Genomic DNA, 27,464 nt, shown 5'->3' on the forward strand with positions numbered 1-27,464 from the left:
TCATCCCTTTAAGAGCTATGCCTACCTTCTTCCTGAAAACACAGAATGTTTTTGCCTCAACTACATTCTGTGGCTGAGAATTTCACAGACTCACCAGTCTATAGGGAAGAAATTTCTCCTCATCTCAGCCTTAAAAAGTTGACCCTTTATCCTTAAACTGTGACTCAGGCTCTGGACTCCATCACAATTGGAAACATCCTTTCTGCATTTAGTCTGTCTAATCGTGTTAAAGTTGTGTGTGTTCCTATGGGATCCCCTCCTCATTCTTCTAAGGTCTGGAGAATACAGTCTTAAGTGACACAATCTCTCTTCATACATCAGTCCTACCATCCCAGGAATCAATATGGTAAAATTCATTGCTTCCCCATATCACTTTCATCTTGCAAGTGTCACATAGGGTCAGTCACACCTATGGAGATTCACAACTCTATCTGTTTCTATTGGTGCTCATAATCCCAGGTTTATGTCTCTTGATGCCTCTACCCTTCTGCAGGAGAAGAATGTGTGCAGCCAGCATGGGCGTGGGCCCCAATTAGGGTCTGTGCATCTGAAGCCAGAATGCTCACAATAATTGAGGAGTATGCCAAGCTGTAAGGAGATCAAAAGGAGTGTGCATGTGCAGAAGAACAGTTTGGATACCTCCAGCTGTGCAGTGAGAAATCCCTCCAGCTACTCATGAAGCACCAATAAGACCTCATGTGAGGATGGTGCATCAAGGGACCAACAAAGCTTTACATTTTTCCTCCGCAAACTCTGGGTCCCACTCACAGTCCGGCATCAGGCAGTGAAAAGCCCAAACAGCTCGGTCTATCTCTCCCGCAGAACATGTCTACAAGGAGAAGGAGGCAGAAGGCTCAAAGAAAACAATGTCAAGACCATCCAGCAGCACGCCCACCTACCCTCCACAAGTGCAGAGACTACCACGACTGTAGGGAATAAGTCTAGGGTAGACTAGGGTCCATGTTCAGGTAACTGCAGCTCTGGCACAAACCCATATATCAAGGAGCAGCTAACAGCCAAAGACTCTGACACGGAGATGACTGCTGGAGAACAGGTCCATGCTGATTCCAGTTCAGCTGATCAGGCTCTGGATTCAGTTATTCAGGAGCTGATGGAGATGCAGAGATAGGCAACATCTGGCAAAGTGTCGAAAAGGGCTGGAGTGAAGAGCCAAAGCATCTGTCTATGTTCTGTCTGATGTTGTGGCTCCAGCAAGCAGGAACATGGCTGACTACAGTGAGTTGCAGTAAGCGTGGAGAGCCAGGTCCAGCAGAGCAGTCAGTATCTGCAGAGTATGTGCCCAGGCCATCACTCCATCCCTCAAGTGCTTTCACTCACTGAGCCAGTGACAGAGGCTAGCAGATCCTGACCTCATTCAAACTTACCCTTCCCCTCACTGGGTGAAGGAGGTGCAAATATACACTGCAGGAGAGGAGGAGCATCTGGCAGGCACCCAGGAGTTGTCCTCTCAGAATGCTCCAGAGTTGTCACAACAACTCTCCCCTGCTAGGAATCCAAGTGCTGATGAGGTTGTGCCCAGAATCATGCAGGATCCGCCCAGTGTGCTAGAGCCCTCTGGGCCCATTGCCATTAGAGGGCACCTGCCAGTCACCTACAGAAGGAGGGGAAACAGTCAGCAATTTTCTGCCAGCTCAGTTGCAGCTGTCAATGCAGGGCCCAGATGTAGTGGTCTGAAGAGAAAGATGAAAGAGTGCTGAAGTTGCGTTGAATGCTTAAGTTCAACCTTTGATAAAGCACAAAAATACAAACAAATGCATTATAATTTTCGTCATTCCTGTGGTCTTCTGAAATCTCTTTATAATTTAATGTTTTGCATTCCCTTCAGTGGCAATAAGTACTCTGGATATAAACACTAACATAAAACAAAGAAATGCAGAAGCTTGAAATCTGAAACAAAAGCAGAAATTTGGTTAAACTCAACGGGTTTGGCTGCATCTGTGGAGAGAAAACAGAGTTAATGTTTCAGGTCCAGTGGCTCTTCATCAGAACTCATTAGGATGAATACATGCTTCAGGTGTAGGGTCGCAAAGATGCTTTCCTGCACAGGTCTCTTCTGGAAAGAGGCTATATAAGCCATATGGTTCTGTTGCATGTGTCAGTCAGCATGGAGTAGCCCCCTACATCTCTGTGACAGATAGTTGTGAACACTGCCCAGTCCATCACACAAGTCAACCTTCCATCCACTAAATCCTTCTACATTTCTCGCTGCCTCAGAAGGACACACAACGTCATCAAAACCCTCTCCCACTCTGGTTATACTTTCTTCTGACCTCTGCCACCAGGCAGAAGATACAAAAGCTTAAACACATGCATACCCATACTTCTTCCCCACTGTTAATAGAGTTCTGAATGGTCCTTTCAAATTTCAAATCTAATGTCAATCTTGCTTTTTGTACACCTTCTCCGCAGCTGTAATTTTGAATTCCCCACTCTGTTCAATCCCCCTATAATCTTTGTACGATAAGATCTGCCTGTACTGCAGGCAAAACAAAACTTTACACTGTACTGAGGTACATGTGACAATAATAAATCAAATCAAATAGATGAATGTCCCTTCCACACAAAGGTCTGTTTTTTACAAGCATGGACCCCATCTAAACTCATAGAGTTCCATGCTGCTGACCTGGCCATGAAACTGAACAGCAGTTTAAAGGTGGAAAGGGAATAAAGAAATTACAATGTATGACAAGCCAAGCAATGTAAAGTTTCACAATTATAAAAGAAACACTCCTTTAGGGGCTGTAAGGCTTCTGCATCAAACTGACTATAACTTCTGAGTGTCCACATTGTCCATGCAAAGTCATCAGTTCTCAAAGCTAACAAATGTTCCGTTATTGCAGGGCTATCTGCCTTGATTTACTACTGTCCTGGCTTCTTCAGCAGCACCATTAGTTTGCTTATCATTTCCATTAGGCTGCCTTTGTTTTTCATCCAAGGATGCATGCCCATCTCCTCTTCTCAGAAGTCATTCCATCTTGTAACTAGATTTTAACAGACACCATGAATAAAAGCTCCCCTTGTGACTGTGCCCACGGAGGGGTCAGTGCTCCTCCTGGTTAGTCCAGGCAATGGATGCACAGACCCCAGTCATCTGTTCTATGATAGAGGGCTGCATTATAGTGTTGTTTGGCTTCAATCTTAGAGTCTCACATTAAGCTCATTAACCATGCATTCTGACAAAATCTCTTGTCACCCACAAGGCAGCCCTGAAGATGATGGGGCATGGCAAACATTCAATGAACCCTGCAGAATGTAAGCATTATGACAGGTCCCAGGATAATGGGATCTTAACTGTAGGAATTGTTGCCTGAGGTCACAAGAAAGGTAGACATTGAGGGATTGTAATCCCTTCCCTATAGAGAAATCAGGCGAGTTGATGGCATGGAGCTCTGAGTGCATTACACACTCAGTTGATGGCTTACATATCTGTATGCAACCCCATGACTCTGGCAGTTTGGCTGTCTGCATCCACAGTGAACCGAACAAACTGCATAACATTCCTGCAAAGGATGCTGCTAACCTCATACATGTATGTTGCTGATTGTAAGATAACACACAAGTCCCCTGTTCAGCTCTATAATTAGCCAGTGTCGAGCAGGTTCAGTGCAGCTGTGATCTTCAGCACCACAGGCAGCACGTCATCTCAAGCCAAGTGTCTGCAAATCTTCCCCCAGGAGGCTGCAGGTGTAGCTTGTCATGTCCCTCGTCATACAAAGGTGCCTTCGCCATTCACTCATCTTAAGCGGGCTACCATGCCTTCAGCACATCCTCTCTTGGTAAATTGGTCCATGTCACTGAAGACTCTGGTTTCCTTCTTCACGCTTTGTTTGCTCATTTGCAGCTAAAACCCCTGAGCCTCATGTTTCTGATTCTGCTGTCACAGCTGACTCTCCACTCTACCTCCTTTATCTTCTCACTCTTAACAATGCAAAGTCAGAGATCACACAACACCAGGTTATAGTTCAATAGGTTTACTTGAAAGCACAAGTTTTCTTAGCCTTGCTCCTTCCTCCTCCTTCTCAAGTCCCAATCTCCAGACTTCTTACATTCACTCCAATTGTCAGTATGTTTCCAGAAGCCTCGCCTTCCAGCTCTCCTGATTGTGCACACCCACCTGTTAATGCTCCCATCACAGATTATCAACTACCTATGTCATCAGGAAGTCTAATGGAATATTGGCCCATATTTCAAAGGGAAGTATTAGAAGTATAAGAGTAGGAAAGTCTTCCTGCAATTGTACAAGGTGCTGGTGAAACCACATCTGGAGTAATATGCGCACTTTTGGTCCCTTTATTTTTAGGGAAAGATATCATTTCACTGGAGGCAGTTGAAGGCATGCTAGGATGATCTCTGGTATGGAGAGATTGTCTTAAGAGCAAAAGCTAAATAGGTTGTAACTCTCTACTCACTGGCGTTTAGAAGAATGAGAGTTGATCTCATTGAAATGGTTTGGATTCTTAAGGGGCTTGACAAAGTAAATGCTGACAGGATGTTTCACAGGAGAGTCTGAGACCAAATGACATACACTCAGAAATAAACTTAAAATGGAGATGAAGAGGCATTTCTTCTCTCGGAGGGTAGTGAGTCTTTGGAACTCCTTGCCACAGTGAGCTGTTGGGGTAGAGTCTTTGTGTATATTTAAGATTGAGATAGATAGATTTCTGATCAGTAGGGGAATCAAGGGTTTGGGGAAAGAAGGCAGGAAAGTGGATATGAGGAGCGTTGGCTCAGAAACTATTCAATGGCAGTGTGGGTTCGAGTGCCAAATGGCTTTCTTCTGTTCTTATTTCTTGAAAATGATCCTAGAAAAAAAAACACAGTTCATTCAGATGCTCAGCTTTGCCTGGATCTTTGAACTTATGGATGGCCTCCTCATAAATATCAGGCCAGTATATCTGGATGGTTTGATTGCTTCCCTATAGTCTACAGTCATAAGTAAAACAGAACAGAAAGACCAATAAATACATTCATGCTTTTGGGCATGAGAGAAGGTAGTCAGGTAGAACAGTGCTTTGAAAGGAGAATAATACAGTTCTGAAACTTTAAAACAGATTGGAGAGAGGTTACAACATTGAAGTAAAATAGCCTACCACAGTGAAATATTAGTGCATGTTCTTAATTCTACATCATTGCACAAACATAGGTTTCAAAAACGGGACTAAGTGGCACAATTCATAGCTCTCACTGTACGAATTTCTGTCTTTTGTCCAATAAATTAGTTTACAAATGGAAATAAAGTTTTGCTCCTCTTGTATTAACTTATTTACCATTTGAAGGATTCAAGAGCAACATCTGCATATGAGAGTGAAGTTAAGTTGAGTTGATAGTGGCGTATGGTAATCCTGTTGGACTAGCAAACTGAAGGCTGTGTTAATGCTCTGGGGAAGTGAGTTTAAATCCCACCATGGAAACTAGTCAAATTTAAAGTCAATTAATGAAATAAAAAGTCGACTTAGTAACAGTGACCATAACAACTATCATCAATTCTTGTAAACATTCATCAGACTCACTGACGTCTCGTTGAGAAGGGTATTGGCTATCCTTACCTAGTCTGGCTTTCAGGTGAGTCCAGACCCACAATAATGCAGTTACCACTTAACTAGCCTCTAAAATGGCATGTGAAACCATTCAGTTGTCGGGCAATTATCGATAGGCAACTAATGCTGGTATTACCTGTGGTACCCACATTCCATGACAGAATAAAGATAAGCCTCCCCGGCCCTGCTACCAGATAAGTGGGTGTAGGACAATGCAAGTAATGGTGAACCAGACAAACTTCTTTCAGATAACACAAATGCCACTGAAATTGAGAAAACATCTACAGTAGATCTGAATTTAAAAGACATTAAAAGAAAAGGATGTTATAAGTTTTGAGCACACATGTGGAGGTACCCAAGTGTCATCCTCCAGTTTATCAACTGCATGAGAAGGTGCAGTTAAGCCCTTCCAGAGTCTATGCGAATAATTTTAAAATCTGGTAAGTATTTCAGTTGTAAGCTGCAGTTTGGGTATCCACCTTACTTCAGTAAGGCCAATACATGTTGGCAATATGTGTAACTATAATGTTTACAGTGCACCCAGGCTCATAGTCCAAGTGCCAGAACTAGAAAACTTACCTTAATGTGAAAACTACCAGAGTACAATTATGGGAGCATGGGACTTAAAAGTCAAACCTATAAAGTAATTTATAAGGGCAACTGAACAGCCAGTGTAAATTAAAGTTTGTTTCAGGATGGGCCACATTTGAAGCTTCACTGTTGTAATAAAGTACAAAGCACTTAATAAGTTTATACAAAGTGAATAGTATAATTTGAAACTAATATAAGAAAATTCTCAACTGGATCTCGTTTTTTCAAGGGAAGAAATAATTAAACTTTGTTCATGCTTTCAAATTTCATGGAAAGTGCTGAAGTTTATTTATTTGAAAAAACTATTGTTCTCTATAGCAATTCTTTAATGCTTGTTAGACACACAATGTTTCCTGCCAAAATTATGTATTTGTGATGCATCTTTTGTCATGGTTTGATTATAAAAAATGCATTTGGGTAAATCTGCAGTTTTGCAAATGTTTGACCTCCTCTGGCTCCTACATTTTTGAAGTGCCTTTTTAACCAACTTCTGTTTCATATCCTGCCTGCTTATAACGATAATAGACATTTAATGTTAATCATTTTATGTCTGCTGGTATATTTTCCAGCTTGATATATACCAGTTATGTGTTGAAGTCATCAAATAGGATTGTTTCTCTGATTTGTTATATTTTAGCTTAGCATATATGCTACCATGCAACTTTGATTTGTACCCAGTATTATTCCCAAATGATAGATCTAGATTCATGTTTAGCATGTTGGCCAGAATTGCATACCAGGCCTACATCTTCAATTCCATGCCTTGTGCCTTTTTTTGTCTGCATAATACTGCAATTGGAAACACAACAAGACAGGTTGAGAATATGCTGAACTGCCACATACTTCAGCCAACACCAAATTCTATTGAAATTAAAATTCCAAACATCCTTCACATTCATTATTGTTATGGATCAGACTAGACCCCCTCAAAATATATTAGAAAGATGGCCTAGGCCCTAACATTTTCTAATTTTAGTAGTAAATATCAGGTGCCATGTTACAGATGCAATTCAATTGGTCAAACAACTCGATGTTAAGCAAAACACAATTTATTCAAACACTATGGTTAAATTCTAACAAAAGAAAGAACTTGAAATAACAGTATTAGAAAAATTAACAGTTGCAGTAATAATTACAAATTAACTCTTCCAATATAGTAACAGCCCATAAACACACCCTTAGCAAGAGGCAAATTCAGAAAACAGATTTGTCTCACATGCAATCCAATAGCCCAGGAAGAGAACCATCAGCTTTTGGCAGTAATCGAGAGAGGGGAAAAATATCTTCCACTTCTTCAAGACCCAAGCAACAACAGTTGAAAGCTAAATCTAAAATCCTTGGTTCTGTGGCTAAGAGCTTGACCACATCCATTCAGGCTGCTTCCTTCGTTCCAACTCTTAGAAAAAACGCAAGGTTTCACAAATTGTTTATCTTCTCATTGACTGCTCGGCACCTGTCCCCCAAACTCTCTCTGAAAGAAACCAGGACAAAACACGCCTCTTAAAGCCACAGTATCATCATGTTATTGACATACGAATCCTGATCATTATGTAGAAGGAAATTTTGCATTCATATCACCCACTACATGTCCTTCAGATGTTCGAAAGACGATGAGGTACATCTGAATGTAGTCACTGCGGTAACTTTGGGAAAAAATAGCAACCAATTTGTGTGCAGTAAATTCCCCCAAAACAGCAATGAGAAGTGGCATGATAATTTACTTTTTTGTAATGTTGTTTGAATGGTAACAACCAGTCAGAATAATTTTGCTGCTTTTCTGAAAATACACTGAATTTTCATATCCACCTGAGAGAGGACTCAGTTTAACACTTTAGCTAAAATCCAGTGCCTCTGCCAAAGCAGCACTTTCAGTGCTGTACCAACTTTGATATTCTGATTAAATCTTGAAGTGGGACTTGAAGTCACAACCTCCTGATTCAGGAGCCAACAGCACCACCAAGTTAAGCTGCCCCTACAATCCCATCAATGTACAAATGCTTGGAAAATGCAACCAGGAGAAATCAATTGTGCTTCATTATCTGAAAGCAGAAGGCTTTCACTGACCAACTCCGCCCCCCACCACACCCCCAAGCCATCAGGCATCTGCAGAGACATTTGATCTGTTACACATCTGTTTGTTTAAGGGATTTTTTTTAACCACTTCCCTTCAAATGATGACCGCTGCTGGCACCACCGGTTACTGACGACAGCAACGAGAGGAGAGCTTTAATACAGAAAATAATTAACTCAATGCTTTTGTAACAATTGTACTTCAGCCACGTAAGTACACAGAGCCGTCTCACACGGCTCAGATCAGTGGCTCTGCCAAGCCAGTTCCCAAGAGATGCCATCACCATTTACATTAAAGCAAAACTATTCCAAAGAAATCTGCTAGCAGAATGGCAGCCCTTTGATTTCAAAAGGAGGTACTGCAGGGCAGAAATATGGAGCTAATTATGTGGCACAGCATAAACAGTGTCTACATGCAAAATTATAACTGTACTTTCCAAGCCCAATTTTTAATACCCTTTCGGACATGGTGTGCAGGATTTAATGCCCTACCCATCCCCCAGGAGCAAGGGTGGTCTTTTGATCAGGCAAGAGGTTTCAGGGTGGAGATCATGCCAACTTCTGAACTTCCTCTATGCAAGCTTGAGGTGGGCAGGATGGAGGAAACCCTTCCTACCTGGATGTCAATTGATGTCATTAAGTAGCCCCTTAAAGCCCTCAATCCACTTTCATAGTATTAATGCAGTGATAGGCGGGGAACGTGCTCTCTATTGAGGCCACCTTGCAAACTGTCAGCAGCCTGCCAAAGGGGGGATTTTGGGGGCGAGAGGAGTGTGGTTTGGGGGCATGATTGTGCCTCTGTGCCAAATTGAAGGACCCAGCATTAGGAAGATGGATGTCAGCTCCAAACCACCCCTCTGTGCTCAATTCCAACTCTTTCTCTGACCATTTCTCCAACCACTGGGCAAGACTGTCATTGCAGTAATCAAATCTCTCCTGTTGCATCACCATGCTTAGCAGTATGGTCTACAGGTATGAGTGTGGGAGTCTAAAATAGCCTTGAAAAATATTTTTCTTAAAATGCAGCAACATGCATTGATTTATTTTCACCACTTATGATGGATATCAACTTCTCATATATGACATTGATTGAACAGAAATGTAAGCAGTTAGAATTGAAACAAAATGGTTACAAAGATGTTCATATCCGCTGTATCGCCACATCATATTATCTTCTTGTTACAGATGGTATTTAACCTACAGCCTATTCCCAATTTTTCCGGCTTCTGGTTCATATTGTTAATCTCCAATGGTCTTCTGTGGTTTGGAGGAAATGCTGTTCAGTAGCGTGTATGTAGTGCTGGAGCAAATTTTCTTTAAAATATGCACAAACAGCAAAACACAAAGCTTGATTGGCTGCTGGGAAATGTAACTTGGTCAGGCTCACCAGATGAAAGATACTTTGCTTGAGTGAAATGCAGATTTCTAATAGTGAAGACCAAATGTAAGCCGAGAGAGGAACTTCAAAGGCAGGGAATTGTTTGTTCAGAGTATCCAGGCAGAAAACAGTCCCATTTTAAACTGGTATATTCTGTCTTTAATGCTGATACTCTTACAAAGTTTATGCCAGTTTCTTGAACAGAGGAATCAAATTAGTGGCAGAGCATGGCTTTCAAAGCAGTACAGTTTGAGGAACCCAGAAATTCAAAATTGAGGTGCCACAGCACCACCACAAACAGAAGGGTGCAATTACATTGTGATGCCTCAATGCAGGCATGTTTCATTATGGATTTTTGTACAATAATTTATGTTGAAGAAGGCTGATAAATTTTGAATATATTATAGGTATATTATATTATATTAATGTATTGTAGATATCTCAATGTCATATATTCAGTGCTGTAGATGTTACCCCCTATCAGAAGTCATATGCTAAAGACTCAATACAGTGTAGAGCTGGAGGAACGTAGCAAGTCAGGAAGCATCAGAGGAGCAGGAGAGTCGACATTTCAGGCAGAGAAAGGATCTAGGCCTGAAATGTCAACTCCTCTGATGCTATCCAACCTGTTGTGTTCATCCAGCTCCACACTGTATTGATTCTGATTCCAGCATGTGCAGTTCTTGCCATCTCCAATCTGCTAAAGGCTGTTGGAATGGTAATATTTCTCACAATGTGTTCATGTTAGAAAAATGCAAACATTTTACTTTGAGAAGCAAGTTAGACATTAGCAATAAACTCATCAGAATAACCATTATAAAATATTTACTGTATTATTCTTTGGAGGCAGTATTAAATGCTAAATAATAAATATTAGTGTTAATGTATCAAACTTATTCAGCAATTCATTAGGGGGAGGCAATGGCCTACTGGTATTATCACTAGACTGTTAATCAAGGGACCCAGATAACATTCTGGGGACCCAGGTTCAAATCCTGCCACAACAGATAGTGGAATTTGAATTCAATAAATATTTCTTAAGAATCCAATGATGACCATGAATCTGGGGGAAAGACCCATCTGGTTCACTACTGTCCTTTAGAGAAGGAAATCTGTCATTCTCACCTGGGTTGGCCTACATATTACTCCAAGCCCACAGCAGCATGGTTGACTCTAATGTGCCTTCTGGGCAATTAGGAATGGGTAATAAATGCTGCCTAGCCAGTGATGCCCTCATCCCATGAATGAATAAAGGAAAAAAAAGGATACCATCATCTAGACGAAATGAAAACATGTAGGTCTTACTATCTTTTGACAAATGAAGTGTCACCTTTTATTTCCATTAGATATCATTTGTGGCAGCTTTGTCACATCTGTGTCATTAGATTCCTGGTTCATGCCCCACTCCAAGATTTCAGTACACAAATCAAAACTGATGCTCCAATGTAGTACAGATGGAGCATTGCACAGTCAGAGGTACTGTCGTTCAGATGAAATGTTCAACTAAAGCTACATTTGCCTTCTAGAGTGGATGGAAAGGATCCCCATGGGCATGGTATTATTTCAAAGAAGGGCAGGGAAGTTGTCACCAGTGTCATAGCTAATATTTAACCCCCAGTCAACGCCATAAAAACAAATCATTGAGGTATGATATCTCTCTATCCACACCACAGGAGATCAATGCACAGGCACAGTGCAGCTCAGCATTTGCAGCATATGAAGTGCGAGTGGTGGACATAGACAGATTCTTGTTCATTGGATCTGCAGCTGAGTATTAAAAAGGGGGGAATTTACCAACACGGTAGCTCAGAGTAAATGTCATGTCAAAATCAGTCAGAGTAACTCCATTCATGAGGACCTGTATACCAGTGGCTTTAAGAACTTGTAAGGAGAAATGACCATTTCTTCTGACTGAGGAGAAGAGGTTTCTAATATCAGACCTGGTCATTATCACATTGTTAATTGACAGAACTTAATTTGTACAAATTGGCTTCTGGATTTTCAACGATATAATAATGATTAGATTTCAAAAGAATTTCATTGGCTATAAAATGTTTTGAATACAAGTCGTGAAAAGTGCTTATATCAATGCAAATCTTTCCGTTTCATTGGAAATTGAGTTTTTAAAGCTGAGAGAGGAATAGGCAAGCTCACTTTTACATGCTTGAAACATTTGGATTATTAATTCATTTAGTGATAAAATTCTGGTGGGAAAGTATTTTGGAATCATTAGTTACTGCATTACCATAAAGAAGCAACTTGTTAAGAAAAGCCCAGTTTTAAGAAGCTCACTATTGACTCTAGACCTAGCACATAACAAATACAACAAAAATAGAATAAAAATGGGAGTGATTTAATGTGGAAATTTTTCTCAAGTTCTCTTCAAAAGTTATGTCATCAGATGTACATGTTCTGATTTTAATTTTGTTTTCTTCACTTGAGCTACTCTGAACAGAGGTGCTGCATTGGCCAACTTATAAATCCTCCTGTGTAATGTACAGTCGTCTTGCGTTATCCTTCAAATTACAAAGAACAGCCAGCAAGAAAACACGACATAATGCATAATTCATAAGTGCACAATAAGATCTGGTAAGGCACAAGATTGCAATCCAGCGTTTTGTTGTGAATTCCTTTTCTGGAATTAAAGGTTAATTTTCTTTTGGGAAATTTGAGTTGCAAACTATGGTTCAATATTTTTCCAAGGTTCCAAATGGTGATTTTTTTTCCCCCTTGACTGCAGGAGGCAAATTTCCTTCGACCCATCTGTTTGCTTTAGTGTCAAAAGTATTGACGCGTGGCAACAGTGCAGGAATGATTCACTTATTCTGCCGTTACATTTTTTTGTTTTTTGGGTTGATGCGAAGTGGCTTCAGATGTGCATGACTGCCAAACTCATAATGCACCTTGTGAGCGCTGTCTTATTAAGGGCACTGTTACACGGCCGTAATGGTCTCAGACAAGCAAATCCACGGTGCAACAAGTCATTTGGTTTTAAAAAACAGAATTATATCTCTATGCAACTGGCCCTCCAGCCTCTGGGAGCTTAGTGCAGAACTTTCCTCACAGCCAGGTCAGTTTAAATAGTTTGCACCGTACTGCCAGTGTATGACACCCATGCAAAATCCAATGTGACATTACCGTCATCTTTAGCCTCCTGGTCTTTGCTAATCAGAGTATCTCTTCGCTCCTGAACTACACTTCTATTCGTGCATTCATCTACACAGTAAAAGAAATCTCTACGTCATTACCCCGTATATGGGATAAATGTGACGCTTTCCACTGACGTACTGTGACGACATTCCGATCTGAAGGCCGAGTTTCAAACGTTTCCAGATCAATTACCTTAAAGTGTAATCAACGATCGTGATCTCTGTAAGTAAAAGGTCGCTGTCACTTTCAGGCTTATGAGCAGAGAAGGCTCGGCGATGCATTTGTAATTCTCAGATGCAGAACCGCTGACTGAGCAGCCGTGTAAATTTGTAGTGTAGTCCACACTAGCCACTTTAAACGAATTTTATTTGCCTCTGCTTGTGTATCAGAGATCTTCATTCATCCAATAACGAACATGATTTTAACTAATGAAGTTATAGAAAGTTTACTTCTCAAAATATGAATGGCATTAGTTGGCCTATAACAGGAATACTGTAAGTTTTGTTTTTGTTTTTGTTTTGTAACTTGGCCGCTTTATTTTGATTATGTTTCCGGAGCTATAACAAAAAGTAAATCTCAAATATTTTCTTGGAAATTTGTTCTATGCATGTGCGTGTAAATGAACTTGGCATGTGTCTTTATCTTTCTTCCATTGTAATATCACATGCATGCCAACATTTATCCACTTACAACGTGGCAAGTTAAGAAAAAATATGATCTGACAAGCTGGAAGAAAAAAGGCCCCTCGATGAGGAGGAAGTTGTTTAACCATGCCACAGGCAAGGGACACAAAGTGACTGGCCCAGTACTGAAATGTTTTAATATCATGGTGAGAAGTTATTTTCGGGCAGTATATGGTTAAACAATACAGAAAGTGACATTCATAGCATCCTGCTGTGCCATAATGGCTTAGTGCCTGTACAGACGATACTGTACTGTTCCATTGAACCATTGCTAGTTTTTTTAAGGTGTAATATGTTATGAGTGATGGTAAATAGTAAAACAACCAGTAGAGGTGTGACTGCTTCATGGGAAGTATCATCAAAAGCAAAAAATATCGTTGTAGTGTTTTAGCATTACGTTGAGTAGAACATTTTCTGTTCAGATATTCCCATTTTCAGAGATTACACATGAAAAAAAACTTTGAATTCTGTTGCAATCCCCAGAGAGACTGCTAACTGTTTAAAGGAAATTGAAACTTTCACTGAATGGCTGAAAGGATCTCATGACATGATATTAAACATCAAGACTTTTACTTACAATGCACAAACGAAATGCAACATTGACAGGACATTATTTCAGTAGGCAATTTATATGCTAAACAGTTGAAAAGATTTCCTACTTAAGATTTAAATTAACAAAAACATTGATCTCTCTGTCCGTTAAGTACCACTTCATTCCTCAAGAAATGATTCAAATTGATTCTTGCATCCTTTTATCTTTTTTCTAAATAGGTAGTTTTTATTCCTGAACTGACTCTCCAGTGTGTATTTCCCTCTATCTCAAACTATTTGAATCTGCCAACTTCATTTAAAGGTCTGTGACTGAAATCTCTTCAACCCTAGTACAAGCTCCTTCCCATATTTGTGTGGGGGATTACAGAAACATATTGCCTCTCTCTCTTGCTCTGTCTCTGATTCTTGCAAACTGATCTTGCCTGTGAAGTTAACTGTATCTAGGTAAACTTGCAACCAATTCAAATCGCATGAGCCTCAGAACCAGGTTTTGATGTTTAGCAGTTTTCACATGTACCCATAAACTATTTTTGTCTTGGGCTCAAATAGATAAAATATAACAATTTACAAAACCTAACAGTTCGATGCCTTCTTAGAATTTGGAAAGCAGCAGTCTATCAACATCAGCACGGCCACCCTGGTCATTGCTTACAAATATGAACATCTTACACTTTCTTCACAGTCAGAAAACCTTGGCTTCCTCTTTAATTTTTAGCAATCAAGCCACACAAGCTTATTATGGACCCGAATTCTTAACAGGTCACATGACCTCTTTCTCCCGTCCTTCATACCCTAAACGAAAGAGAGAACACTCAAACACGACAATCATATCAGCCCTACGGTAATAACAGGAAGCGCTGGCGAAACTCACCAGGTCTGGCAGTATCTGTGGAGAGAGAAACAGAGTTAACATTTCACAAGCAATAAAACTAATTCGGAACTTCTTATAAACCTCATATTTGTAACGATTCTCAGTGCATAATCCTCTCGCATTCCAATGTTCTAAACTGTATAATTCAATAATTGACGTTTGTTGAAAATGGTTGAACTAATGATAACTTTCACAGTGAAAAGAATAATCATTGCTCTATTTTCCAGTGTAGGACAACAATCGAGTTTAATTGTTGAACTCTAAAGTTTTCTGTTAAATTCAACTAATATATATGTGGTGTGTATTTCTGCTGCCTCAGGAAACATTCAAATAGGTCAAACAAATGCTTTTGGTTTTTAGTACATTTTCATATTTTACGACGGACGCAAATGCCATGAAGGCTAATCGAGAAGCAACAAAAAAGACAGTGAAAAAGCTGAAAACTGAGCCTTGAAATATTTATGATGGTCTATGTAAATGCGTTGTATATGAAGACACAAAGACTATCCGTGATCGGACTGTTCAAGACGGAATCTCGGAGTAATATTTTGTTCTCTCACTGTCACCGAGGCGCTAATATCATTGAATGCCAGCTTCAACAACCAGAAAATAAGATACTATAAGTATGGCCAAAAGGCTGAAAGAGAGAACAAGCATCAATGTTAATTCAAGTAAGGCAAAGACAACAGAAGCATTGCATTTATAAACAACTCAAAGAATGCTTAAAGTGCCATAAATTATGAATTGTGATATTAATTTCCATCTATTAAGTGTTATATGGTATGTGCTGGGGCCCAGTATTTAAAATAGGAATGAAATGATAGACCACACGTTTTCGTACACTTTATACTTCTTACAACATTTCTATTGGTCTGAATTAATCAGAATAATCAGATACTTTGTTATTGCCCAAATTAATTGAAATATTTAAAATTCATACGAAATTTTATTTAAAATTATTATTCTTTGACTTTTCAAATACTTTTGCTGAATTTTGTACTAAAGATAAGAGCTTCATCTACTCGGAAATAGACATTCTGTTAAGCCTATACAATAGCCAAGAACTTGCAAATCAGATGCAGTCAAAGCCATCTGCAATTCAATGCTACCATCCCTCAACAGTGTGCTTCAATCCCATCAGCCTACCAGAGCAGTATTGCAACTGTGCTAAGTTGTGGGCTCATGCCAGTTCAAATTGAGTAAAGATTAATGAAACATTGCAATTATGCATCAAGGAAACAGTTTCACATCTTCTTCCTAGTTGACTTTATTTAAAACCTGAAATACAGTTATGGTTTATCATGAAAGGAACTGGGGAATAATTTTCGGTAGAAAGCAGAGGACTTAACATTGAATATTTGGCAAATACTTCAAAACATTACAACATTTTTATTGTGCGGCCAGAAATTTCTGCCCTATGCAAATAGCATTATCTTTAAATGTTGGTCCCATATGCTATGAAGCTTAAGGTAATATTAAATATTATAAGGATAACAGCGAGAGCCTTAATCCAGCTAATAAATTTATTATAGGCATTAGAGCACACTGCAGTGGGGTAACATAAAGCTTCACAAACCAACAACAACTTACATTTATATAGCATCTCTAATAATAAAATGTCCCTAGGTATTTCACAGGAGCACTATAAAACAAAGGTTATAAGGAAGAGAACTGCAAAGAGCTGTGGGGAACGAATTGCAAACCTTCGGATCGAGGTAACCGAAGGTACCCCCACCAATGCTGGAATATTTGAAATAAACGATGTTCAAGAGGCCTGAATTGATATATTGGAGTTTTGTAAGGATGGGAAGACATTTTAAAGACGAAGAGAGCTGAGGCATGGAGGGTTTTGTGAACAATGATTTGGTTTTAAACCAAGAATTACTCAGTTGAATAAAGCATGTTACAACAAAATTTAGCCAGATCAGTTGTAATACAGACCTCTTCGAATACAGCCCTAACAGCCGAAGTAAACCTCTGCTCATATGAACCTCTTTCCAACTTCTAAGTTGCAATCTGCTTTATACCTTCAGCGCAAAGAAACTGAAAAATAGTGTTGCTCGTGTCTGATGGATTTGTAAATGGGCCCAGAAATGATGAAATGTCCTGGGCTCCCTGCAACGCCCGCTTCTAACTCAGCAGAGCTCTTTAAATGAAGGTTAACAATATAAGGAAAAGCAAGGTTGTCATTGCTTTTGATTAGTTCTCACCCCAAGCAGCGCCAGATGTCATCATGATCCGTCTGTTGCCAATGATAGACGCATTTAAAAGTACCCCTTAGTTAAACAAGTTAAACTTACTGTTCAGACAGTGTGCACATATTTTAACATTAGGAAAATTGTCATGTCTGTAATGGAAAATTCTCATTTCCTATGTTGTTGAGTTTTAATAGTGGTGCTAGCCCGCCAGAACATGGTTTGCTAACACATTAAGCCATGCAGAGTCCCACTGACACTTATTCCCCGAAGGGTATATTATAGCTTACCTTGTTCACCGTTCGAATCTGTCAAAAGTTCTTACAGCGTAGCGTCATCGTGAGATTATGCAAATAATGCTGTCCAAAATATTTTGTTTTGACACCGGGTAAAAGAACAAAATCTAACTCTATTTTGCTCCTAGAATCTAAATCGATTTGGGTATCTGTCACTTTAAAGAAGCGGGTTACTGTGCGTACTAAGATCAACAGTTAGGAAGTATGAGAATATGCATTTTTAAAGAGCTCCAGTTGTAATTTTTATTAGTTATTATTGAAACAACGTTGAATTATACGAATTGTGAATGACATCCGCCGGAAGAGCCAGCGCAATCCTATTCTGTACGCAGGAAGGTTAGGACAACTTCTGTTGAGCGAAACACAGCAGATGCACACTGGAGTTTTTTGTGGACGTTCATAAATCAATACGTTCAAATCATTAATTTGATATTTCATTGCAGATGTGCAGAAAGTACGATCTGGATGCTTTTGATATAATCATAGAGTCCTAAAACGCACCGATTTTTTTTGTTGGGAGATTTCGATAGTACTGGTATAAACCAAAGGATTGTATCCACAGCAATGAACACAAAATGTTTTAAGGTCAGGTCCTCAAACAAGTTCGATGTTGGAAAGATAGGACCGATTACAAGCAATACAACCCATGAGGGCTGCCTTAACACTTGCTACTGCGATGAATTCACTTGGCTGAAAACGTTTAATAATTTGAAGATAAAACAGATGTAAAACAAAAAGATCAAACAAGCATACGGACCGCGACATACAAATTATAACTCCTAGCAGCAATTTGGACTGATAACGTGCTTACATGATGTGTGGGGCAGATCAGAGCAGGGTGTAAAACTGCACAGTGTTTTGGGCTTGTCACATTCGTTCGAAAGTTCCTTTTTAAGAGAACAAAGGGGTGCTTCATGAAAAATGGTGCGGATTTTAGGATGAGTTACAACCGTCCCGTTCACGCTGTCTGAAAATTGCTGACACTTCGGAAAAATTGTGTCATTGACCACTCCGGTGTTGTGTGCCTTCGGCCTGATCCGCCCCAATCCAACATCGGCACCTTCACATCATATTTTGCTTTTCCAATGTCATTTCGATGTAGTTGTTGTGCCAATGCTGTCGTTATTACAGTCGATCGTAAAGCATCGCAACTTCAGTTAAACCATGGGCTAACAGATGTACAGAATAAAGTAAGTGAATGAGGTAAAAAAAACTGACTAGGGTTATTTTTGTGAAGAATTCTGTGTAGCAAGAAAGCAGGTTGTACTTTTTCCTCTGTCTCATTCACTTACTTTATTCTGCATACCTCTATTGACCCTTGAACAAAAAATGGATTTTTTTTCGTTATTGGCAATTCAATAATGAAACAAATAATGTTGCAAATAGCAAACAACAAACGCACCGACTCCCCAGCCTCATCGCGCGCGCACACACACCCATAGGTATGATGCATCTTCTGATTTGATGGTTGTTTTATTTCAACATAAATGCATTTTTAAATTCAAAATATAAAAATATAAAATAGACCGCGAGGGCAAAAATATTTGTACATTTACAGTCTCGGATATACATCAAAATGTTCACAACTTGTTCACATGGTCTGTGGCGCCAGCCGGTAGCTGTATGTATTAGACAAGTGTCCGGTTTCTTAAAGATATATCCAAACACATTATACATTACTGAGGAAGTCTCCCGTTGCCTGTAGGGGAACGGGTGGCATCCTATTTATGGGCGAAGCCTGCATTAATGAACAGTAAAATCGGAATTCTTTTTTTTGGTTATATTATGGCTTATATTCCTATCAGCTACGATACAAATATGATTTCTCGACATTTCACAAATACATGAAACGAAATCAAAGCAGATCGGCCTCCCCGCCACCAACACCGCGCCTGAACTGAGGAAGTGTTATTCGCTGGAGGCAAGGGGACGGAAATGTCTTTAGCGGATCCAAGCATTGTCTCCCCATCGCCTCACTGCACGTAGTCTTCCAAATATCTTTGATTATTCCCAACAGGTCCTTAAAATCGAAATAAAATAAAATAGCAGACCCAAAGTTCCTGGAAGTAAGCCTTATCATTCATTCGATCTCCTGCGGAACTCCTTTAGTTTCTTGAATTTGGTACCATCGCTTGTGTTACGCTCGGAGTTGTGTGTCTGGGGTGGGGGGAAGAGTCTTTTACGTGCTGGAGGCTGGGATTGAGAGGCCGTGCGCGCTGCTAAGAGTTTCAGTGGCTTTATTAACGGGGCTCACGGGTTTTCTCTCTGCTGCTGAAACAAAAGCAAGGAGACACCGGAATAAAATGCCTTGATAATTCAGACCAGCGAGTCGCTCGCTCAGAAAAAAAGCCTTTTTGTTTTATTTTAGCTCTTAGGTTAATACGTCGATTTTCCGAAAGCTTGAACTGCACGAGGGAAGGATAACTAAAGGCGAATTCGTTAAGATCCCATTTTTAGGGATGTGAGTTTGCTCGCTGAGCTGGACGGTTAGTTTTCAGACGTTTCGTCACCATTCTAGGTAACATCATCAGTGAGCCTCCGGTGAAGCGCTGGTGTTATGTCCCGCTTTCTATTTTAAACCATAACACCATACCCATAACCATAACACCGGCGCTTCAACGGAGGCTCACTGATGATGTTACCTAGAATGGTGACGAAACGTCTGAAAACTAACCTCCCAGCTCAGCGAGCAAACTCACATCCAGAAACTCAACCTGAGCTACAAATCTTCTCAAAACTCGCTAATCCCATTTTTACCCTAGATATTCATAACCTTGATGTTTGATTTCTCAAATTATTATGTTCTTTAAAAATGTGCATTCGCGTGATTAGTAACTTTTTAGGATTGGAAATATTGTCAGTCAGGCGATGATTGGAACACTATCTTTTTCTGAATGAAATGCAACTATATTCAGCGAATATACAATCCGGATTCTCGATGACAAAATTCAATTTATAGGCTAATCCCAATGTAGATGCAAATATGTTCTTAATAATCGAAAGAGTCCTTTGATAGGGTTTCTTTTTTGACATCTGATTTTAAAACAGGGTATTTGCATGAAATGCCGAGAGACGACTCTGCTTCGAGTCCGATACCGAGATATTCGCTTTTAATGTCAAACCTTCAAACCAGAAAGTCAAGCAACTCCACGGAAATAATAACCCTAGTAGATATTAACCGCCCTGCTGCGCAGTTCCAGCGTTTTCGTATTTCTGCTGCTCTCCATTTAACTGTTTCTGGTATAAACATGGCGTTTATCGTTTATTTTTGTCTTATTTTGACATTTGCTTGAAAAAAAAGGTCGATTGGTTTAAAGGAGGCAAAACGACGCCTTCATGGTTTCAGGTAAATGAAAACAATCTCAAAACTATTTCTTGAGTATCGAAACGACAGCATTGGCTTGTGGTTGGTACATGAAAGATTGAGATGTGGAAGGGGACATGCTTAGAATTGCCCGTCGGCATATACCTCAAGAGTCGAACCCCGGTTCCAGTCGGGCCTGCAGCCAGGCAAGAACGCCAATGATCAAGAGGACAGGTGATTCCAGATTCGACTGAATTTGGGCACTTCATGGCATATATTATGCCGTTACTAATATAAAGAGAGATGGTCTGTCTCTGCTACCTGGGGCTGCTTGTTCTCTGGGAAATTACGCTATGGTAATAAATCACTTCAGAGTGGCGAAGGAAGGGTGTTTTAATCGGCACAGCAACATTTTTTAAAATCATTTTAATGACATAATTTTAGACAACTGGTAGAAACAAAGTGTATCTTCTGAAACACCCATCCCTGGACCCCTCTGCACTGTCACCTTGCCCTGCCATAATGGAGATTCCACACTTCCTGAACGGCCGTTCACCTAGTTTGCTTTGAAATTCTTTCCTAGCACAGATTTACAATTCGAGGTCAGGAGCCTGATACCTATCAGCCCACCTCCCCGCGATTTCGTGCTCTGAAGTCACTCGACAATTGGCAGAGAGATCCTGTGTCTTTTTGTGCGCTCGCTTTTGATTACAGCCAAACTCCGATTCCCCCACAGTTGTGAATTAATCGGATTTTTTTTTAAAGGGAACTAAGTTTACCTGAAGCATCCAGATTGACTCTCTCACCGGGCTGCATCTTTCTGAATCAGCTGGAAGTGACTTGCAAACGAGGAAAGCGCCCTCTGGATTATAAGGACTCGCTGATCTTTCCTTTATCGCGTGCTAGTATTGAATTATTACGGCAAATCGTATCCTAGTTTTCTCCATTATGAATCCCACCCATCGTCCCCAGAAACAACCACGTGCAGTTTATGAAGAGTACAATCGTGTAAACGTCAGGATGCTGAACTGAAATGAAGTACAAGCTGCTGGGCCCAAGTTCCAGGCTCCCTTCCATTTCTGTTCATATTCACATGTATTTTCGTGAATGCATTGGACCAAGGTATTCAGAAACAGCAAGGACAAATTGAGCCCAGCACTGCATACAAAGATTTGGAAACACGTGTTTTTGAAGAGCGAGCATGTTAAAGTTGTTGACTCACCGACCCAATTACTTGATGCTTGCAAATACGAAAACAGTAATTTGTCCAAAAATTCCCAATTCAAACCGTTCCCTCCTATGTCTGATCTTCAGCATTCCCTCTGACTTTAAATCCTAACTCCGCCGATTCTTTTTATATGTAATACACATTGTTTTCGCATTTGCAAATTGTTGTATTCAATATGACCAGATGGTTTTAACGAGCGCTGCACTGATTTGATCACAGAAACCAAAGGCGGCTCTGACAACGATTGTAAACACAAGAATGGGCTTTGGCCAGAAAAAGTAGTCAGTCGGTGAATCGTGACAGGGCAAGCTTAGAACATCAACAGTTGCCCTTGAATCGAACACGGAGCAGAGAGGGAAAATAAGAGCAAGTAAAGGAAATAGTCGACTTCATATCTAGAACTTTTTTTTTCAACGATTGTCCACTTAATTAGTTCGACTAACCTCGATTTGCAATGCACACAGCCGAATTCTAAATATTGCCATTCTCGCAGTATAGACAACAGTGTCAGCTTGTCACACCTATGCTCCTAACTGCTACAGTGTAATCCTTTTAATCTTAAGAGCTCGGGGTCTCTAAATAGCAGACTATTTTTCTCTCAATCTCTCTGAGGTGTGTGGGAACAAAAATACTGCAGGATAAATAAAGACAATTAGTTTCAACGAATTCAAGCACGTTCTCACTTCGTTAGTAAAGAGGGAAGGTATGGCTTATCACATTTAGATACTTTCACTGCAAATACGAAGAAAACAATGTATTGCAAATGGTTGGAAATAATTGCAAGTTTGGGCGAGGCGTTGTTGTCCGCGGCGTTGTTCACTGGAAAATTGAACATGTCGGAAGAATTAAGTTAGATAAAATATATTATTGGATATATATCACTTGAAATACGACGGCTCGGAGTATTAATTGGTGACAAAAAATAGCTTAGGATATTAATTGGTGACAATGTATGTAGAAAGCCCGAGATAATCCTACACAACAGAGGGCAGAAAGGTTTGGGGTAAACCGCAGCTGGGCACTGTCTTACATGGGTATGGGGATTTTTGCCTTCAAAACATAGCGAATTGCTTAATAACGGGAAAGCTCTGCGACAGACGACCGTGTTATCCGCTTGATATTCCCGTCAACAGAGTCTTATACACAAAAATAAAAGTAAGCGCTATCTTTAGTTAAGGCGGTTACATTTGGTGATGAACCTGTCCGGACAGGCATGGAACTGGTCAGTCCTGATTTTGGAACTGGGAGATTTGAGAGTGTAATGGCGGCGTTGCATTATCGTTACTGCCTACCATTTTAGCTATTAGCTGCTCCCGTAGAAGAGTCGGGCATGGCTATACAATTTGAGAGTAGGCACAATAAGGGTTGGAATGGCAGCTTTAATCTATTCACAGCTCTCTGCCAGATTCCTTAAAGACTGGCTCTTAATTAGCAGCAACCGCTGAGCAACGTCTAATTGGTAAGAGGGTAGCAAAAAAAACAACACAAAAACTTATGAATCAATAATGCACACCTTGTCATTTTCAGCTGAAATACTACGTGAGAATCCAACATCAACCCATAGTAACACAACTCCTTAGAGGCTGCCTCTGCGCACCGTATGTAAAGATTGGTGGGTCTCTAGAATGAAACAAAAGCAGCTTTTGGAAAATATAATTGCCTTTAGATTGTAACTGTTCCAAGAGCAATAAGCAACATTCCCAGAGTCGATTGAGAGCAAACGCAATTTTGCAGCAAAGCCCCCGCCAAAGAAACGCGGTCCCTTGTCTGAAAAGGGCACATTGAACAAGTTCAAAGGGGACTGCTTCCTACATGAAAAATGTACTTTGGGAAGCTCCACAAATTCACTTTCCTGTCACTTATATGTGCTTCGACAAACAGCCATTTCATCCCATTGCTCTCCATTACGCGAATGAGCGCTGATATTTAACAAAAAAAAACCTGCACCATTTGTTTTGCGTTCGATTTAACAATTCTTACCTGGAATGATGCACTAAGGAATATATATATTTTTTCAATCAGCTACTTTTGTTTCATTCCAGGTGTCCTGAAAACACCCTCATTTTGCTTTCGAACGGTCCAGCTCATCATTATTTTGTTTTTTTGAGGAAGTGGGCCGTGGCCCTATGTTAACGAGCAAAGCCATTTACCTTCTCTGGCTGAGAGGTGTTTGAAGGGCATTGGTGCGTGGATGTCTCCTCCGTGCATGGTAATCCCGGGCCCTGCCGATTGAGAGAGGCTGCTGCTCTGGGACTGCCAGTGATGACCACTCATGTAGCCTGCTCCGGGCCCACTGTACACTCCATAACCTGGCACTTGGTTCGAAGAGGGGTAAGGGCCCACGGCGCAAGCGGGAACAAAACTGCTCACAGCTGGCAGCCCAGACGGAGGCTGGATGATAACAAACACGGAGTTAGCTGTTACTTTTAGCGGCTACCATCAGAGCAAGAGGCACAGAGAGAGAGAGACAGAATAGGAAGGCATCACTCACTGTGTGAAAACATATGGGGAGGGGGGTGGGAGGTGGATTTAGGTCAGTACCTGAGGGTACTTCAGATCCGGGTCTATTGCCTGTTTCTCAATCCCGTTGACGCTTTGAGTTGACGAGAAAGCTGCTCGATTGGCGTTATTCCAGTCTTCCATTTTGGTTTGATAAACTGAAGTCTCCGTTCCACCGTGAACAGCTAAAATGCGTTAAAAAAAACAGAAAAGAAACATTGCGGGTGAACGCCGCTGTCAAGTTTCGCTCACCATGTAACAGAGACAGCCGAGTTGAATTTTCATTTCTCTGAAGTGTGTCAGTGGAAATGTTTCGTCAACATTGAATTTGGATTTCTTTTCCAAATGCACTTTAACCACTCTCAACAATCGTCTCTCAGAAAAAGTATTTAATAACACTATCCATGCCATGCATGCATGTTCATGTATTAAACTGCGTTTTTTTTAAAATCTCTGTACGATTTGTCTCGTGTTGTTTGGTTTGTCAGAAGCCCCTCAAACTGCAATGGGTTGATACAGATGAAGACCGGCCTATTATGTAGCACTCTGCTCGAGCAAAGGAAAACAGCAAACATAAGACTAGCCCATGCATCATTTGCAGCACTGTCAACATTAGGGAACATTGTCGCCGGCGAGTTCCACAATTTAACAGCAGTTAACGATGCTTCTGGGCTTTTTATTTTTATGCACTTTTTCTCATCTTCCACGGGAGAAAAAAAATATGGTCAGGAGATTGTAGTAAGTTTAAAGTTTAGTAAATACTTTCTTTGCTGTTGTTGTTTGTAAGAAGCCTGCAGGTAAGGGGTAGGGTTCATCGAGACAGGGACACAGGGTTCAGACAAAGTGGGAAGTATAGGCCGCAAGGGCGCTTCCTGTATGGTGTAGAGAGAGAGAGAGAGAGAGCTGAGGAAACAAAAGAATGAAAACCTTGTTGTTTACTCTTGGCCGGAGGAATCTCATTCACTATTACACTCGGAGAAGGGGCTCAATTTAATTTTAAGCTATTGGCAAGTTACAGGAGAGGCCTAGAGGATGGATTTACTGAGAACAAATATTAAATGCACCGAATGTTGTAGCCTGTTTCTCCTGCCCAGCATTCCAATAAAGATCTTATTCATGTACATTACATCTACCGATGTGCTTTGTTAAATATCTGCTGTAATCATAGATCGAGCTGTGGCTGCTTTTTGATTACAGCTGTACATTTAACGAGACTGGCGTATTTTCGCATGACAAATGGGATAAAGGATCACAAATGAATTCCGGATACATCATCAAAAATGTTTGTGCGTCCATTTATATGCGTTTCTTTAAACACGTTGTTGCCCCAATCTTTGTTCTCTTGAGCCCCATCTCAAACGCAAGGGACGGGTTGGAAGGAGCACTCACCTGTTTGCTCGACGATGCTTCTGAGCCCGAGGATGTTGGAGACGGAGTGAGCGGACGGCCAGGTCCTGTGGATGCCAATGTGGCCGGGCACTGGGACGCCGGCGGAGCTGCCCACCTTGGCAGCGGCCGGGGGCATGTGCCCGGGGTAGGAGTACTGGTACAGAGGGTTGTAAGGCAGGGCGGGCTGGGGGGTCAGTTGCTTGTGGGCTTCGTAGTGACCAGAGGTCGACAGGTTGCCGATCTTGTTGCGGAGGATCCTGCTAATGGAGCTGACCGAGGGCACATTGTACTTGTCACAGACTGCGTCCGCCAGCAGCCGGTCCCGAATCTCCCAGGCGAAGATCCCCGGGTCTCCCTGTTTGTATTCCCTTATGTACTTCACCACGGTTGGGGTGGTGACCCTGGGCTTGCTACCTCCTATAGCTCCCGGCAGGATAGAGCCCGTCTCGTTGTAACGGGCCAAGATTTTGCTCACGCAGCCGTGGGAGACCCGGAGCTGACGGCTGATATCACACGGCCGAATGCCCAGTTGAGCCAGCTCCACTATCCGCAAGCGGATGGCGTTGGGCAGGGGTCTCCCGTTCACAAAGACGCCCCCCAGCTGGTTGACCTCCCCGTACGTCTGATCTGCGGGGCAGCAAGGGAAAAGGAAGGAACAGGAAGAGACAAAAAAAATAACATTTAACAAGTATTAAAGAGGCGCGTGGCAGGCAGCAGATGAAGGAGAAATTCTCTGGCAAGTTTATCGCAATTATAACGCTCCAGTGGGGGCTAAGAATTAAATATAAAGTGTAGCATTTTGGGGTCTAGTACTTCCATATTATCAATACCTCACCAATTATGTGAGATTTCCCCTTTCCCTTACCATTAGCGTTTGTAACACTGTAAAAGCACAGGCAATGCATTACTTATCAGAGTAATGTTCCTATCTATTTGTAATTCAGACTGTTCCTATAAATCGCCCAGCATCAGTTCCTTCCATCTCCCCCCCCACCCCCCCACCCACCCCCACCCCCCCACAACCCCGCCTTCCCACTCAATACTTAGGCAGAATCGCAACCTCTGTAATCAAATAAACGTGTTGGTTTCGCCTTTATTCCCCTCGCTTCTCAATTCTAAAAACATCCCTTCACGTCTAATTATCCAGCGGCGAGAATTCTCTCGTTCCGGCTCTGACCCTTCGCGTGTATTACAGCAAGTTCTCCAGTCTGTTATCAAACTCACGCCACTGAACCATGCGAAGAGGAGTTCGGTGCTTACCCATCGCCCAGCGAAGCGAGAAATGTTCCGCAATCTTTCCTTTTTAGACTGGAGGGGGGTGGCGACAGAGAAAAAAAAATAACAATCCTCCGTTTGCAATGGCTGATAGCTATTTCCCCCCTTTCCTTGGTATCGTCTCACTGGGGAAATGGAGTTGAGCTAAGAGGCCGTATCCCTGCTCTCTCCTTCTCCCTCACATACACAGACAAACACACACATATACACACTCACATATACGCGCACACACACACACAATTCTTTTCGCCACCGTCACTGGAGCAGTCGAGTGGAGAGGGAACAATATTCAGACGGGACTGCAAGCTAGGCACAAGGTGATCTTCACCCGATTAGGGCAAATTTGTATATCCTAGAGGCTGTAGTTAGTCCAGATCAATTTTACGCGTTTTTCCACGTCAGTCTGTATGGTCACGCTGCGCAGT

General features: G+C 41.2%; 1 protein-coding gene across 5 annotated transcripts; it reads right to left on the reverse strand.

Annotated features, from left to right (window-relative positions):
- Nucleotides 1–18,798: 18,798 nt before the first annotated feature.
- On the reverse strand, nucleotides 18,799–27,418 carry LOC125454603 (paired box protein Pax-1-like). Of its 5 annotated transcripts, none has more exons than XR_007248052.2 (6): nucleotides 26,630–26,716; nucleotides 25,765–26,391; nucleotides 24,418–24,560; nucleotides 24,027–24,267; nucleotides 23,390–23,496; nucleotides 18,799–19,612 (listed from the first exon to the last, which is right to left on the reverse strand). XR_007248052.2 is itself a non-coding variant. In XM_048535536.2 (5 exons), exons 1-5 carry the CDS (start codon nucleotides 27,026–27,028, stop codon nucleotides 19,524–19,526), a joined length of 1,107 nt encoding a protein of 368 aa, XP_048391493.2. In that variant the 5' UTR covers nucleotides 27,029–27,418; the 3' UTR covers nucleotides 18,799–19,523. The 5 variants fall into 5 exon arrangements, 3 of the variants coding, with proteins under 3 accessions (XP_048391493.2, XP_048391492.2, XP_048391491.2); XR_007248053.2 differs by having other exon boundaries at nucleotides 19,506–19,615; XM_048535536.2 differs by lacking the exons at nucleotides 23,390–23,496; nucleotides 26,630–26,716 and adding an exon at nucleotides 27,025–27,418 and having other exon boundaries at nucleotides 18,799–19,615.
- Nucleotides 27,419–27,464: the final 46 nt, after the last annotated feature.

The sequence above is a fragment of the Stegostoma tigrinum genome, chromosome 9 (assembly GCF_030684315.1).
Source record: "Stegostoma tigrinum isolate sSteTig4 chromosome 9, sSteTig4.hap1, whole genome shotgun sequence".
Lineage (NCBI taxonomy): Eukaryota > Metazoa > Chordata > Chondrichthyes > Orectolobiformes > Stegostomatidae > Stegostoma > Stegostoma tigrinum.